General features: G+C 49.3%; 1 protein-coding gene across 1 annotated transcript in view; it reads right to left on the bottom strand.

The window, feature by feature from the left end:
• The window catches only part of ST8SIA2 (ST8 alpha-N-acetyl-neuraminide alpha-2,8-sialyltransferase 2), a 67,020-nt gene that overhangs the window by 9,019 nt on the left and 43,767 nt on the right, over nt 1–14,234 (bottom strand). Inside the window, exon 5 of the mRNA XM_019460167.2 lies at nt 11,123–11,416. Within this exon, the coding sequence (XP_019315712.1) occupies nt 11,123–11,416 (294 nt within the window). The remainder of the gene's footprint in view (nt 1–11,122; nt 11,417–14,234) is intronic.

Here is a 14,234-nt window from a genome sequence, read left to right as displayed (position 1 = left end):
TCCCTGAATCACTGGCTGGAAGAGGCTGGGAGCCGACCTGCACCACACCTTGCCCGAATGAGCAATGAGCTTCAGTTGTGCTAAACCATGAAGGGTCTGGGGGTTGTTACTGTAGCACAGCCTACAACCACTATTATCCTGGCTTCCATTGTGCTCAGCAAACGTTTGACTCAAATGCAACTGGAAAATACAAAGAAGTCAAAAAGCAGAAAGGGGGACGCCCAGCAGCGCACACGGCCTTGTACCTGTGGCTGGCGGGTCCGGGGCCGGAGATGCCTGCCCTCTCGGATCTGCTGCCAGCCTTTCCACCGAGAGTCAATCACTGGGGAAGGTGTTAACAGCAAAGGAGGCTCCAGATTGAATCGAGAGCTCAGGGGCACAGAGGGACCCACTTAATTCCCATCCTGCAGCCATGGGTAAACAAGAACACTCCTGAGCGATGTCTGACAGGGACACGGGGGTGCCGTTTAATGAGCAGCTTGTAATAGAAGCTGACTGAGTCATGTGAGAACAAATCACCCTTGATTTCCTTTCTATCTCCTCAGTCGCTCTGGCCAATTTAGAGACTGTGTGTGTGGCCGACTTGTACACTATTTCCTTCCTTAGGATAACAGCTGGGTGTTAAAACACAAACTAATTAATTTTGCCTTCCCAAATGAGGTTAGCTGGGTGCATCCGGGATGTTGTATTGACAATGCACCTTTAATATCCCAGTCTTGAGATTTTAATTAGAAGGCAAAGTAATCTCAAAGAAGGCAGTAATTATTTTTCAAATTGGTTACCCCAATTGCCAAGACGATTAAGCGCCGTATTTTATGAGCATGGACAGCAATAGATGAGGATTGCCAAAATCATCTCCAAAGCACATTTGTCCTTCTTCCTGGCTCCCTGGGCTCGGGATGTGGCAAGCGCAATGGTTGCCACTGTTGGAAAAAGACGCCAAAAGGGCTTTCTCTAAGACACTAAAAGCACTTTGTGGGACATAGCTCATGTTGTCCTTAAGGAGCAGGAATGCCTTACAGGTAGTTACCATGGGACACTTGGTGTCGCTTTGTGCAAGGTCAGCAGCAAAGTAGGGGACAAGACCCTCAGACTCCTGGTCTCCCATTATCCACATCAACAGCCTCGGCCCTGATCTGAGGGCCCACAGCTGTCTTTTCTGACCACAGCCCTCTGCGTAGGGCTCTGGTATCCTGGGGAACATCTCAGGATGAGGCTGCCCAGCTTTGTGACGATGGAGAGCTGGGGATTTTGTCTCAAAATCTGGAAGGGGGGCAGTGCAGAGCTAAGTCCCGTGGATGGTTGAGGCCCATTCCTGGTCCTCAGGCCTCCGTGCTTACCCAAGCCAATGCTCTTCAGTCGAGTCAGCAAGGTTAACCTCAAGAAAGACCATGCCACCAAAAACTCCCCAGTGACTCTCGGAGTCCCCGGGAGAATGTCCAGTGGCCTCAGCCAGGCTTGCGAAGCCCTTGTGAGCTGGGCCTGAAATCCCTCCTACCGCCTGGCATACACAGCCACATGGCTACAAGGTACTTCTTGGTTTCTAGCAGGACATCACCACCTCCCAGTTCTCCTGGCTGGCAATTCCTTCGTATGGTCTCAGCTTCGATGTCACTTCCCGGACCTCCCCAGATGGGTCTGTGCCTGTATGCTGTTCTTTCCCTAGCAGAGCACTTATCACCCTATGCTATAATTATTCATTTACTTGTCTTTCTCCTCCCCTACAATTAAAAATTCTGTGAGCAAGTGGACTGACTTCCTGCTTCTTTATGACCCCAGATCCTAGCATAGCTCATGCACAGAGTGGGTGAATCACAAATCTTTATTCAATGAAGCAATGAGTGGAAACGAGCAAGCAGAGGCCAGTGATTCCCTGTGGGGGCACTGGTCAGAGAAGTGAAGGAGGCTGGCCTTACCATAGACCCTTCTAGGCAGCCACGAGGCCTGCACATGAGAGAGGCACGCTAACGGTATGATGCCAAAAAACATGAGGAAAAATCACGATGCTGATCCCTTCAGGGCTTCCTCCTGCTACAGGGAGGGCCCCTTGGGGAGTCAAGAGACTGTCGCTCATGCACAGGGATCACCCTTTGGCCCAGCAGGGACAGAAAGACCACCTCTTGGGGGCTGAAAACTTGTGGCTGGATCCTGGAGGTTAAACTGACGCCACTCCAGACAGGAAAAAAAAATAATAATTAACCTCATTCATAACTAAAGGAATCCCATTTCACACAACAGTCAGATGCCATTTTCCGCTGGATTGGAAACATAACAAATGTTGATAATATACCACGTTGGCAAGGTTATGGAAAAACAGGAATTTTCAATAATCGTAGGTGGGAGTGTAAATTGGTACCTACCTCTAGTGAGGGCAATTTGGTAACCTCTATACAAACTAACAATACCCACATTCATCTCTTTTTAGCGATGGCACATCTGACGAGCAAGCCTATACATGCATGTATGTGTGCAGGTGTCAGTATAAGATGATCACTGTCGCAGTGATTATACTAGGACAAGATTGGAAAAACCCACGGTGACCACCAATGGCTTCTGCTCGCAGAAATTATTGCCCAGACACTGTAAAGGAGAGCTAGGTGCTGTGTACTGATGTGGAATGATTTCCAGAATATATCAAGGTACGGTGCTTAAAACACGCTCCCTTATGTTTAAAAGTGGCTATTTCTGGAGGAGTATACACAGAAAACCAGTTTAACAGGCTGCCTCTGTGGAGGAAGGCTTGCTTGCTTTTCACTTTAAATCCTTTTAGACTGTTTGGATTTTTCTTTTTACTATGTGCATTTGCTATTTAAAAAATAGAGAGACAGGCTATGAAAAATGACTTAATACCGCAGACCTCTCTCCTTTCCTCCATGTAACGCCGTCATGGAATATACACTCCACGTCCCTGGAGGAGACTGGAACCCGGCTCCTGGACTGGCCCTAGGGACACGTTCTTTGGACTGAGATGGGCATGTGTGGGAGGGGCCACCTCCCAACTGCCCTGGTCTTACCTCTTATTCTCTGCACCAGGCTTGCTCTCTCACCCATCCAACCTCAGGCTTCTCCAGGCTGCCAGGCAGCAGTGCCCGCTCTGCAGATCTGCTGCTCCAGCCCTGGCTGGGACGCCCGCTGGATCACTGCCATCCTACGGCCTACGTTCAGCACTTTTGGTGCCCAATTAAGCACCAATTCACAGGCTTCCTCTGCACCAGGCCCACGGTTGGGCAGCTAAACGGGCCAGGCAGCAGGCTGCTTTCCTGCCCGAGGGCCACCCTCTCAGTGGGTCACAGCCTTCCGAATTGTTGTCATTGAATCTGAGCCATTCACTACCAGCTGCGGACCAGAGTGTTCCCCATCCTGCAGCCACGTTCAGCTGCCTGGGTGTCCTTCCGCTGGGTTGCTCATCTCCCTTGCCAGCAGCCAGCCGGGGCACTGTGCCATCCTGCAGTGTGGCAGAGCCAGAAGCCCTCTGGAAGAGCTGTTCAGTCAGGGGCAGGGCCAGTATGAAGAGTCAAGGGCAGGCTTTCTTAGCACCAGGCTGCCCCCTCCCTGCAAAGCCCCTGCCCAAGAACTACCTCAGATGGGCAAGCATCTGCAGAGTAGCCAGTGGTTAGAGACTCTCCTGGCACAGGTGCAATGAATCAAAGACTCTCTGAGTGGAAAAGGTGACCATATAGCCCAATTGTTGTGGGCTGAAAGATGTTCCCTCAAAACTCGTCTGTGGAAGTCAACCTCAGAATCTCATCTGGAGATCAGGGTCTTTACAGAGGTAATGAAGTTAAAATGAGGTAATTAGGGTGGCCCTTATTCCAATGCAATGGATGTCATAATACGCAGGGGGGATTTGGAGATACACAGGCACACAGGGAGAACGATGGAGCTGGTCCTCCACAAGAGAGAGGCCTGGAACAGATTCTTCCCTCAGAGCTCTTGGAAGGACTTCCAGTTTCCATATCTGTGAGACAATAATTTCCTGTTGTCAATTTAGGTCACTCGGCCTGTGGTCCTTTGTTATAGCAGTCCTCACAAACTAATACACTAACTCTGCCTGATGCAGGTTTCCCAAGTCATGGCCCACCAAGAGGCATTCACTGCCGCCTGAACAAGAGGCAACCAAGCTCATTTCAGATGACCTTTATTTGTTGGAATGTTCTTCCCAGTGTCCAGATGAAACCTGACTCCCTGTATATCCCTTCTCAACCCTAGTTCTACACCTGGAGCCTCACAGGCCAAATCCTTGAGCCCCTCAAGGGCAAAATCCTTGCTTCATTGACTTTTGTGTTCCCCCAGGACAGGCCTGGAGCCTTCTGGGAGCCTATAAATACTTGTTAATCGGAGAAAGATTGTTCTCATGCTCTTTGGAGACTTCTCTGTCTAAAGCTTTCAACTTTCGAACTTCTCTGCCACTGTGGTCCTTCTCATGCCTGGGCCTGGGACCTAAAACATCTCCAAGTGGGATTTGACCAAGGTCATTGCTGATCTCCCAGACTCTCGAAATGTTGTACATTTTGTGTAAGATCTAAGATTTTAGATTATACAGTTGTTTAGAACTTGAGTACGGAATCTTGCATTTATCCATATTAAATTCCTCCCTCTTAGACTAATTGTTTCAGCCCATCAAAAGACGTGTGGATTCAACTCTGAGCCCCAAATATTAGGAATGTCCCAAAAGTCACGTCTTCTGTGCATTGGCTGAGGAGACAACTGATGCCTTCATCTAAGCCATTGGTAAAAATGGGGATAGTTGGCAGGATGGGAGGCTGGTGGAATGTTCTTAGAGATCCCCATGAAATCAACCTTTAATTAATTAGTGTCTTTGGGTGTCAGCGGTCAACAGACAGTGGTCAGCCTATCTGTCAAGGACATGAGAGGAGGGATGGCAGTGGAAGAGTAGAGACAACTGAAGCCTATACACATGGGTTCTAGTCCCGCCGCTCTTCATCTGAGTGACCTGGGGTGATCCACTTAGCATTTCTGAGCCTGTTTCCTTGTGAGGAAAATGGGGATGAAAATAGTGTCTATCTTACAAGGCTTCTCTGAGAAGAGAGTTAACATTTGCTCCCTTTTACTCCTTGAACCATCCATCAGATCGCAGTTCTTTCTCCATCAAGAAATACTTTGTCAACGTATTGATCCTGGCTCTACCTGTCTACCATCCTCCTTGGAAAAGCAGAGCAGGACAGTGTGCCCTGGCATCGTCCAGTGAGCACAACTGCTCTCGGTGTTTACTTCTTCAGGTGTTCATGAGCCATTGATTGCACTGCTGACCTTTTTAAAATTCTGGCTTAGGGTTGACAACAAGCCCAGTGGAGTCCATATTTCACCCATGTTTAGAAAATTGGGGCAAGGATGGGCTGTTCCAGACTGTCCTTTTCCAATTTTTGTATGATTTGGAGAAGATCACAGCCAGCTTCTCAGTGGTCTTAGTGTACGATTTCTCCCGGGATGTTAATTGGTCTCGGTGTTGTTGAGAGTAGAGGTTCTCAAACTTATGCCATGCATCGGAATCACCTACTGGGTTTGTTAAAATGCAGATTTCTTGGCCCCAGTGCTACAGTTTCTGATTCAGTAAGCCCGGTTGGGCCCAAGAATTTGCATTTCTAACAGGTACCCAGGTGATGCTGATATTGCTGGTCTGGGGACCATGTTGAGAACCACTGGTTTCAAGCAGTTGGGTGGGATTGTAAGTAATGATACCAAAGGCTTTGTTACACTATCCACAGCTCTTCTTTGCTGAGAAGACAGATGTAGAAGAGAAATCAAGAGTCCAGTTTCCCTCTGTCTTTTGTAGCCTCTGCACCACCTGCCCTCATCTTTTTGGTTTTCCTTACTTGAAACATAAGATGCCCTTTCTGTTGTTCTTATTATTTTCTTAAGCTCAAACTCAGGCTTTGGCCTTCCTGACATTATTCTTCTAGGGCCTCTGTCATTATTCCCTGGTTATTGTAACAGCGGGCAAATGGATCCGGGGCGGGCGGGGGGTGGGGGTGATCCGGAGCAAGGGAGGAGTCCTGAATCTGTCTCTTGCCAGCCATGGGACCTTATACAAGTTACTTACCACCCAAGGCTCAATTTTCTTATCTTTAAAATGGGATATCTGTAGTAGCTCTCTCATTACGTGACACAATGCTTAGCATGGTGTCTGGCACAGAAGTGTTAGGGATGGTTACTTGTGGCCCTTGTCTCTTTTCCTACATGTCCTTCTTAAATCTGAGGTCACTGGGGACCTGTTGACCAGTCGCCAGATGCTCTCTGAGTATCAGCACTGTGCAGCGGGAAGTGGCATCACCCTGGCCTCAAGGCACTTACACCTGAAACAATTAGTGACCAGAAGTAGGTTAATAATCACAAATGTGTACTAGGAGATTGTTGAACCAGGGAAACTGAAACCATGGTCATTTGGTCTCTTGACATGGCTCTACCATGTGCCAGGTGTTAGTGCTGGATGGACTTAACACAAGCAGCATTGGCTCTAGAAGTGATTTATATACATGATTTCATGTGGTCTTCACAATAAGCCTATTGGCAGCTACTAGAGCATCCCACAATTTTTTCCCCGTGAATGGACGGACTGTGGACACTAAACCAGCCCTGGGAGCACAGTGACTTGCATGTGGACATATCTGGGCATTGCAAGCCACCCAACAGCCAAATGAATGAGGGAGGGCAGAGACCAAGGTGAGGTCAAGGGGCAAACGACACTGAGAGCCTCAACAGGGGGTTCCACAAGACTGTGTCAAGCCTCAGGTGCCAGCGGGTGTTTGGTGGGACCCTGAGGTATTCTCACCTTTTGGTGCATTGTGCCTGGTGGGAAAGCTGCCCCATACTCAGAACCGCCCTGTGCACTGCGCTCATATATGCTGCTGCCCACTGTGGTCTCCTAACACCGCTTCCCCAGTGTGGCAGTGCCCGGCCCACTGAGCTCACTGGGCCCCCAGTCCAGACTGGGCTGGGTGTAAATTTGCTGCATCTCATGCACTGGCTAGAGTGGGGTGATGTGCTTGAGTGCCTGGCTGTGCCTCTCACTGGCTGGGTGGCCTCCCACAAATCACCCAACCCGTCTGGGCATTGACTTCCTCATTTGCAGAATGAAGACGCTAGGATGACTCAAAGTTCATTCCCACTTGACATTCCCACCAGCAGGGCACAAGGATTCTGATTTCTTCACATCCTCACTGACACTTGCTATCTCCCACTTTTTTGATAGCCATCATCCTAGTGGGTGTAGAGTGGTACCTCACCGTGGTTTCGTGTTTTCCCAATGACTAGTGATGTTGAACATCTTTTCATGTGCTTTTTGGCTATCTGTACATCTGCTCTGTAGAAATGTCTATCCAAATCATTTTTAAATTGGGCTGTTTGATTTATTTATGTTGCTGAGTTGTAGGAGTTCCATATGTACTCCAGATACTAATCCCTTATCAGATATGTGATTTGCAAATATTTTCTCCCATTCTGTGGGTGAATTTTTTTTCACTCTTTTAATATATTAGCTTTTTGGTGCAGAAGAAGTTTTAATTTTGATGAAGTCCATTTTACCTGTTTTTTCTTTTGTTGCCTGTGTTTTTGGTGTCATTCTTAAGAAGCCGTGGCTTAACCTAAGGTCATAAGGATTTTCCCCTACGTTTTCCTCAAATAGCAACTTTCTTATAATAGAATTGTATACTTAAAAGCAGCTAACATGGGCTACTATATAAAAAACAAACAAACATAACAAGTGTTATCAGGGATGTGGGAAAATTCAATGACAAATGTCAGTGAAAATGTGGAGAAACCGAGACCCTTGGGCACTGCTGGTGGATTGTAAAATGGTGCAGCTACTATGGAGAACAGTGTGGAGGTTCTTTAAAAAATTAAAAACAGAACTACCATATGATCCAGCAATTCTACTTGGGTATGTAGCCAAAAGAATCAAAAGCAGGGTCTTGGGGCGCCTGAGTGGCTCAGTTGGTTCAGCAACTGACTTTGACTCAGGTCACAATCTCCCAGTTTGTGGGATCAAGCTCTGAGCTGGGTTGTGTGCTGACAGCATAGAGCCTGCTTCAGATTCTCTGTCTCCCTCACTCTCTGCCCCTCCCCTGCTCTCTCTCTCTCTTTCAAGAATAAACAAAACAAACATTAAAAAAAAAAAAGAAAGCAGGGTCTTGAAGAGAGAGCACACCTATGTTCATAATAGCACTACTCACAATTGTCAAGAGGTGAAAGAAAATTGAATGTCCTTTGATGGGTGAATGGACAAACAATATTACTCGGTCTTCAAAAGGAAGCACATTCTGACATATGCTACAGTATGGATGAACCTTGAGGACATTATATTAAGTGAAAATGAGTCAGTCACAGAAAGGCAACTGCTGTGCGAATCTACTTGTAGGAAGTATATAAAGTAGCCAAATTCATGGCAAGTGAAGTAGAAAGTGGTGCCAGGGGCTGGAGGGATTGGAGAAAAGGGGACTTGTTGTTTCATAGGTACAGAGTGTCAGATTTGCAAGATGAAAAACTTCTGGAGATCTGTTTCCCAACAGTGTCAATATACTTAACGCTACTGAGCTGCCCGGTTAAAACTGGTTAAAGTAGTAAATATTATGTAGTATATATTTTATCACAACGAAAATGTTTATCCCCTCCCACCTCATAAACAGAATTTAATTACAGAGTTTTAAATAAGGAACAAGATTATCCTGTGAACTAGTTTATACTGGAACTTTGAGGTGAAGAACTCCCGACAGGTGACTCTGACTTCATCCATCACTCTACTACAGGATCCTTTATCAAAATTGAGCCTAATATGGCTCCTTCCTGTGGTTTCACCTTCTGGTCCTACTTCTACTTCTTCCTTTTAAATATGGTCTTTTTTTTTTTTTTTTAAGTTTGCTTATTTGAGAGAGAGAGAGAGAGAGAGAGAGAGAATGAGCAGGGGAGGGGCAGAGACAGAGGGGGACAGAGGATCTGAAGCAGGCTCTGCACTGACATCACAGAGCCCGATGCAGGGCTCAAACTCAGGAACTGTGAGATCATGACCTGAGCCAAAGTTGAATGCTTAACCGACTGAGCCACCCAGGCGCCCCCTAACTTCTACCTCTTAAGTCTATAGGTCAAGTCTAATCCCTTGGTGGGTGGTTGGTGGCAGCTGGCATGGTGGCAGGAGCTATGGTTGACTGACTGTGTGTCTCCTTCGTCAGCACAGGACACACACTCAGATGTAGGAAGTGTTCCCCAGCGAAGGGACAGAAAAAACAGGGCTCAGGCAGACAGTGGGCCTCTTCAACCGCATGAGTAGCGGAGCCGGGATTTGAAGCCAAGGCTCCCTAACTCCAAAGCCCATAATTTTCATGCTAGACGGGTCTGCCTCTGGGCCAGGTTCCTCCTCAGCCATCTTTTCTGTGATCCCTCGGTCTTTTCTCCTGTGGCTTTTTTCCACGTGCCCCCCGCCCCCACCAGCCCACTCCTCCTCTTGAAGCAAACCCCAGGTAAATTCCCACCAAGTCCAAGGCAAGCCCTCCCTCTCACTACAGATGCTGCCCACCTTTCCTGTAACACCCTCTTGGACCCCAGACCCCACAGAGGGAGAGGCTCATTGGCAGAAATCCATTCCAAGGCCCCTGAAGCCCTCTCCGCCCCCCGCCCCCCACCTCTTTCCCTTGCTAAAAGCAGAAGGCTGCCCTGTTCTCTCTCCTGCAGGATTTCCTCCCGGGAGTTGCTGCAGGAGAAAATGTTGCCATCCCAGGATTAACACCCTGTTTGTTTAAAGGGCTTATTACTGGTGCTTAATGCTATTTTGACAGATGAAAGTGAGTCAATTATAGCTGGAAATAGCTCTGGCTGTGTACGTCTCTTCCAGGTAGTGGCCCTTTCCCTGTCTAAGGGACTGTTTCTCTTTACCAAGGGGCAGTCCTTCTTCTTTTCTTATCCCGTCTGACCTCCAAACCATGCAAAGAATTTCTTCCTTCCAGGAAGAGGCAACATTTAAGGCCTGGAACCTAAATCCAAGAGATGGGGGTTTCTGGGGGCAAGACCCACGCTGTGACAGGGGTGAAGTGGATGCTGAAGGAAGGCCTGACAGGTGAACCTCCAGGATAAGGGATGTGGCCCCAGTGAGCCCTGTGTCCATCAGGAGTCACTGTGCTCCATCAGCCACGAGCATGGCTGCCTCTTCCTGAATGTCTCTTTAGGCCTTTTTGGGGGGCAATGGGTTTCTGTGTTGACACCCACCCTAAAGAGACCAGAGCTGGTCGCAGGCTTGGGTGCCTCAGGGGTCACCTTGGTGAGGACAGCAAGAGTCCTTTGATTGGCTAGAGAGTTTCCCAGGGTCACACTGAGTTATGCTCAGGCCCCAGTAAAGAGCATTTCAATTTCACAGGGGGTCTGTACAAGGGGCTCGCTTATGCCCAGAGCAGGACAGTGAACTCCCTGCCATGTGACTGGATGGGCATCTGGTTGTCGGGCCTGACCCAAGCTGCAAGGTCAGGAGTGTGCAGGGGCACGTTTGTAACAGGCATCTCAAGCTTAATATGCCCCAAATCCTTCTTCCTCAATACCCCCAGGCATGCATGGGGTTCTCCCCAGCTCTCCACTCACAGAAAATGGTGCCACTGTCCATCCACCTGCTCAAGCTCTAATCCTAACTGCCATCCTGGATGTTTCTCTTTCTCACACCCTGGAGGTCCTTAAGCAGAACCCACCAGAAAATCCTGCTGCCTCTGCTCCAAAGTATTCAGTAAATCTGAGCCAGCTGTTGCCTATCTGCCACCACTGTCCCAGTCAAAGCCACAGTCAGCCCCAACCCAAACTATTGCAAGAGCTTCCAACACATGTTCCTCCTTCCATCCTTGCCCTTCATGGTTTATCACTCGCGCAGCAGCAAGGGGAGGACCGTTCTCAACACAGCTCTCCAGGCTGGCAACTACCGATTGGTCAAAACTGGCATGCCAGATGGAACCCACCTGCCAGCGCCCCTCCTTCCTCCAGGTGGGAAGGCTCAGAAAGGCCGGGGACGTGCTGAGGTCATACAACCAGTGAGGGGGGTAAGCTGGAATGGAAATGCATCTGGGAAAGGAGTATTGCCCACCAAGCACCTGTCATACTCGGTGACGGCCCCCACCCCCAGGGAGAGGCCGCTCACCCGCGGACGGCGTGCAGCAGGCGCAGAGAGGGGTATGCAGTTCGCACGTTGACGCGGTGCTTCAGGATGAGCTCGTTGACCCACTCAACGCGCTCCTTGCCGCCCCTGGCCATGAAGGCGGGAATCCACAGGATGCTGCCGTTGAGACTGTGCAGTCGCTGCAGCAACTTCTCCCGCCAAGTGGCGTTGACCAAGTCCTCAAAGGCCCGTTGGATGACGGAGGGGTTCATGGTCACCAGGTCTGTCTTGAGCCCCACATCCCGGGCATATTCCTGTACGGGGGCCAGGTTGCACCTGCCAGGGAGAAAAGCATCATGGTCCTTTGGGGCAAGATGAGACGCTGTTGCTTGTATTTCATTTTGTCCAACCTTTGCCTCCCCTCACCTCTTCCTCATCCCCAAAGACCCAGGGCATCTTCCAGCACCCACCCGCCCCTCCTGTCACCCGTGCTCCTTCTTCCCTGCCACACGTATTTGCTAGGCTCTTACCACACACATACAACTTTGCTGGTCCCTGGGGCTGTACAGTGCCTGCCTTCTGGAGTTGAGGATGTAGCAGAGGAAGGAGGCAAGTAAGCCGCCCTCAGCTCACAAGATGACCATGCTATTGCAGGTGTGACCTGGCCACGTTAGGTAACAGTGAGGGCTCTGAAGGCTCACTCCTACTTCTTACCTGTGTGATTCTGGGCAACCTGCTCAACCTCTCTGTGCTTCCTAAGAGCTTTCCCTACAGCTAAGGAATATGCCCAATGGTTTCTTTAGCTATGATAGAGATTGCAACAGCACCCCATGCCAGGGATTAAAGGAGTCATTGCATATCGAGTACTTAGGACCCTGTTGGACCACACCAAGATCTCAGTAAATGCAAACTATTGGCCTATTAATATTCCCATATTAGTATGGGAAGGAGGAATGTTTGGTCGTGTTCCCAGAGGTGGTGACCACTGAGAGAAATCTAGAAGGATGGGTGAGCATTAGTCCATTTGTGGGTGAGGCAGTTAGAAGAGTGTTTTTCCAGCTTGCCCGAGCAGAGGAATCACTTCAGGCAGTAGTTAAAAATACAGATTCACTGTGTCTCTCACCTGGGCATCCAGGTTCAGCAGGTGAGCCTAGGAATTGATACTTAGTTTTACAAGCTCTTCAGGTGATTCTTATAACCAGGCAGTTTGGGAAACATCAGGCTCTGGCATTGTAGGCACAAGAAATGTATGTAAGGGCATAGAGGTGTGGAGCAGTGTGGGTATTAAGGGAAGGCAAGCGATATGCCTTCTGGGGCATATTGTGTGGAAGAGATGAATCTAGAGAGGTCAGCAGGGCCTATATGTCAGGGATGTGGCTCCAAGGGCAATAGGGAGTCACTGAAGATTCCCGAGCAGGGCAGTAACAGATTTGCATTTTAGGCAATAGCTAGACAACAATAAGATGAAGTTGTACAGGTATTTAGAGTGGATGGAATTGTATCTAGGAGGACAAACTAAAAGGCCATTGCAATCTCTTGCTGAACAAGCCTGGGACTCTGGGTGGGTGGCCTCTGATATCTCACCAGAGGCCTGCTTTGCGGGGAACTCTCCCACCTTCACGGGTCCAGCTTGCATGTGCACACTGGGGCTTCTTGCCTGTGATGCAAGCTGATCAGACTAGGGTGGCCAAGGGCACTGCTGGGGAGGCCTTGCTGCCGTCTGCCTGGAAGATTTGTTGGTGGAGGAGCCCTTTGACCAGTGGAGTTAAGTCTGAGAAATTAGAGTAAGTATTTATAGAACAGAGGCTGGAGACATGAAGACCAGGGTCACAGGTCATTGCCAAATGATGAGATCCAGAGAGACACCACTTACCCTCCTTTCAAGCCAGGACTTTCTTCCTTCAACGATTGGGGAGAAAAAGTAGGATCATCAGAAAGAAAACTAACATCCTGGGGCTCCGGGTGTGTGCCAGCCCCTGGTCCTTTAACACAGGTCTGCTCATCTTATTCTGGCTCAGTATTAATCACCCTCACTTTATGGATGTGGAAACCAAGGCCCAGAATGTGCCAAGTAACTTGCCCAGAGTCCCAGAGCTAGTAAGGGAATCTCCAGGATTCAGTCTCTGGTGTGTCGGGCTCAAAATCCTGTTTGCTGCTCAGACTAGACCCCCTAAAATGCCCGCTCTCCCCATTCCCACCCTGGCCTTGCTATCGCTGACTGTGGTTACACATTGCAAGGGGGCAGAACTGACTTGAGACACCTTCAGGGGCCCCTGCTGCAGACCTTAGAGGAACAGAGCATCTCATCATGTCCACCAGTTACAGACAGTTACTCCTATTGTGCTATAGCCCAGCTGAACCAGGCTTCTAAGGGCTTCCTGAAGGCCTGGGGCCTCTTCCAGGCCAACCACCAGGCACCGAGAGCAGGGGCCTCAGTGCAGTTCAGGTGTACTGAGTCTATCGTGGGCCAGTGAGGGCTGTGGGAGAGGCAAAGGAGGAACTGATGTGGAGCCTGACCCCAGGAGGCTTCTGGGTGGCTAGGGGAGAGAAACCACGGAAGTCCTTACCCAGCTACAATACTGGTCACTCGGGATATCGTCCAAGTAAGGTGCGATAGACTCTGGGGAGCCCTGGGGCTTCAACCTCCCTGGGGCAGGCTCCCAACCTCATTCAACATGGGACCCGGCTAATGGAAGGTATTCCAGGCAGGGGAAGGCTGCAAAGGCCAGGATTTTCCCATGACCATGTCTCAGGGCCACTTCTTGAGTGAGGATGATGGAGACATTAGAGTAAGTCTGCTCAGCTCTATCTTATCCCACAGCAGGCCCGGCCTCCCAAAGCAAATTCTGGGTGGGCTGTGGGTGGGCCGGACAAGAGTCCATCCATTCCAGAAACAGGCATGTCCACAGGCACAGGGTGAGGCCCACAGCCTGAGCCTGGCCCGAGTGTGCCATGGACCTCTGGTTCTCTCAGCCTCAATTTCCTCCCTGCAAAAGCCAGCGCAAGATAGAACATTCCTGACAGGGTTGTTGCAAGAATAAAATAAGTTAATAAACACGAAGTGCATAGATTTGCACCTGGTGTATGCTAAGTAACTAATGAGCATGATGATAATGATGGGGATTTATCTGTGAAAGGGCGTTTGTTCGTAAGA

The sequence above is a fragment of the Panthera pardus genome, unplaced genomic scaffold, assembly GCF_024362965.1.
Source record: "Panthera pardus isolate Hobbes unplaced genomic scaffold, ASM2436296v1 HiC_scaffold_24, whole genome shotgun sequence".
Classification (NCBI taxonomy): Eukaryota; Metazoa; Chordata; class Mammalia; order Carnivora; family Felidae; genus Panthera; species Panthera pardus.
This window is presented reverse-complemented; position numbering and strand designations above follow the sequence as displayed.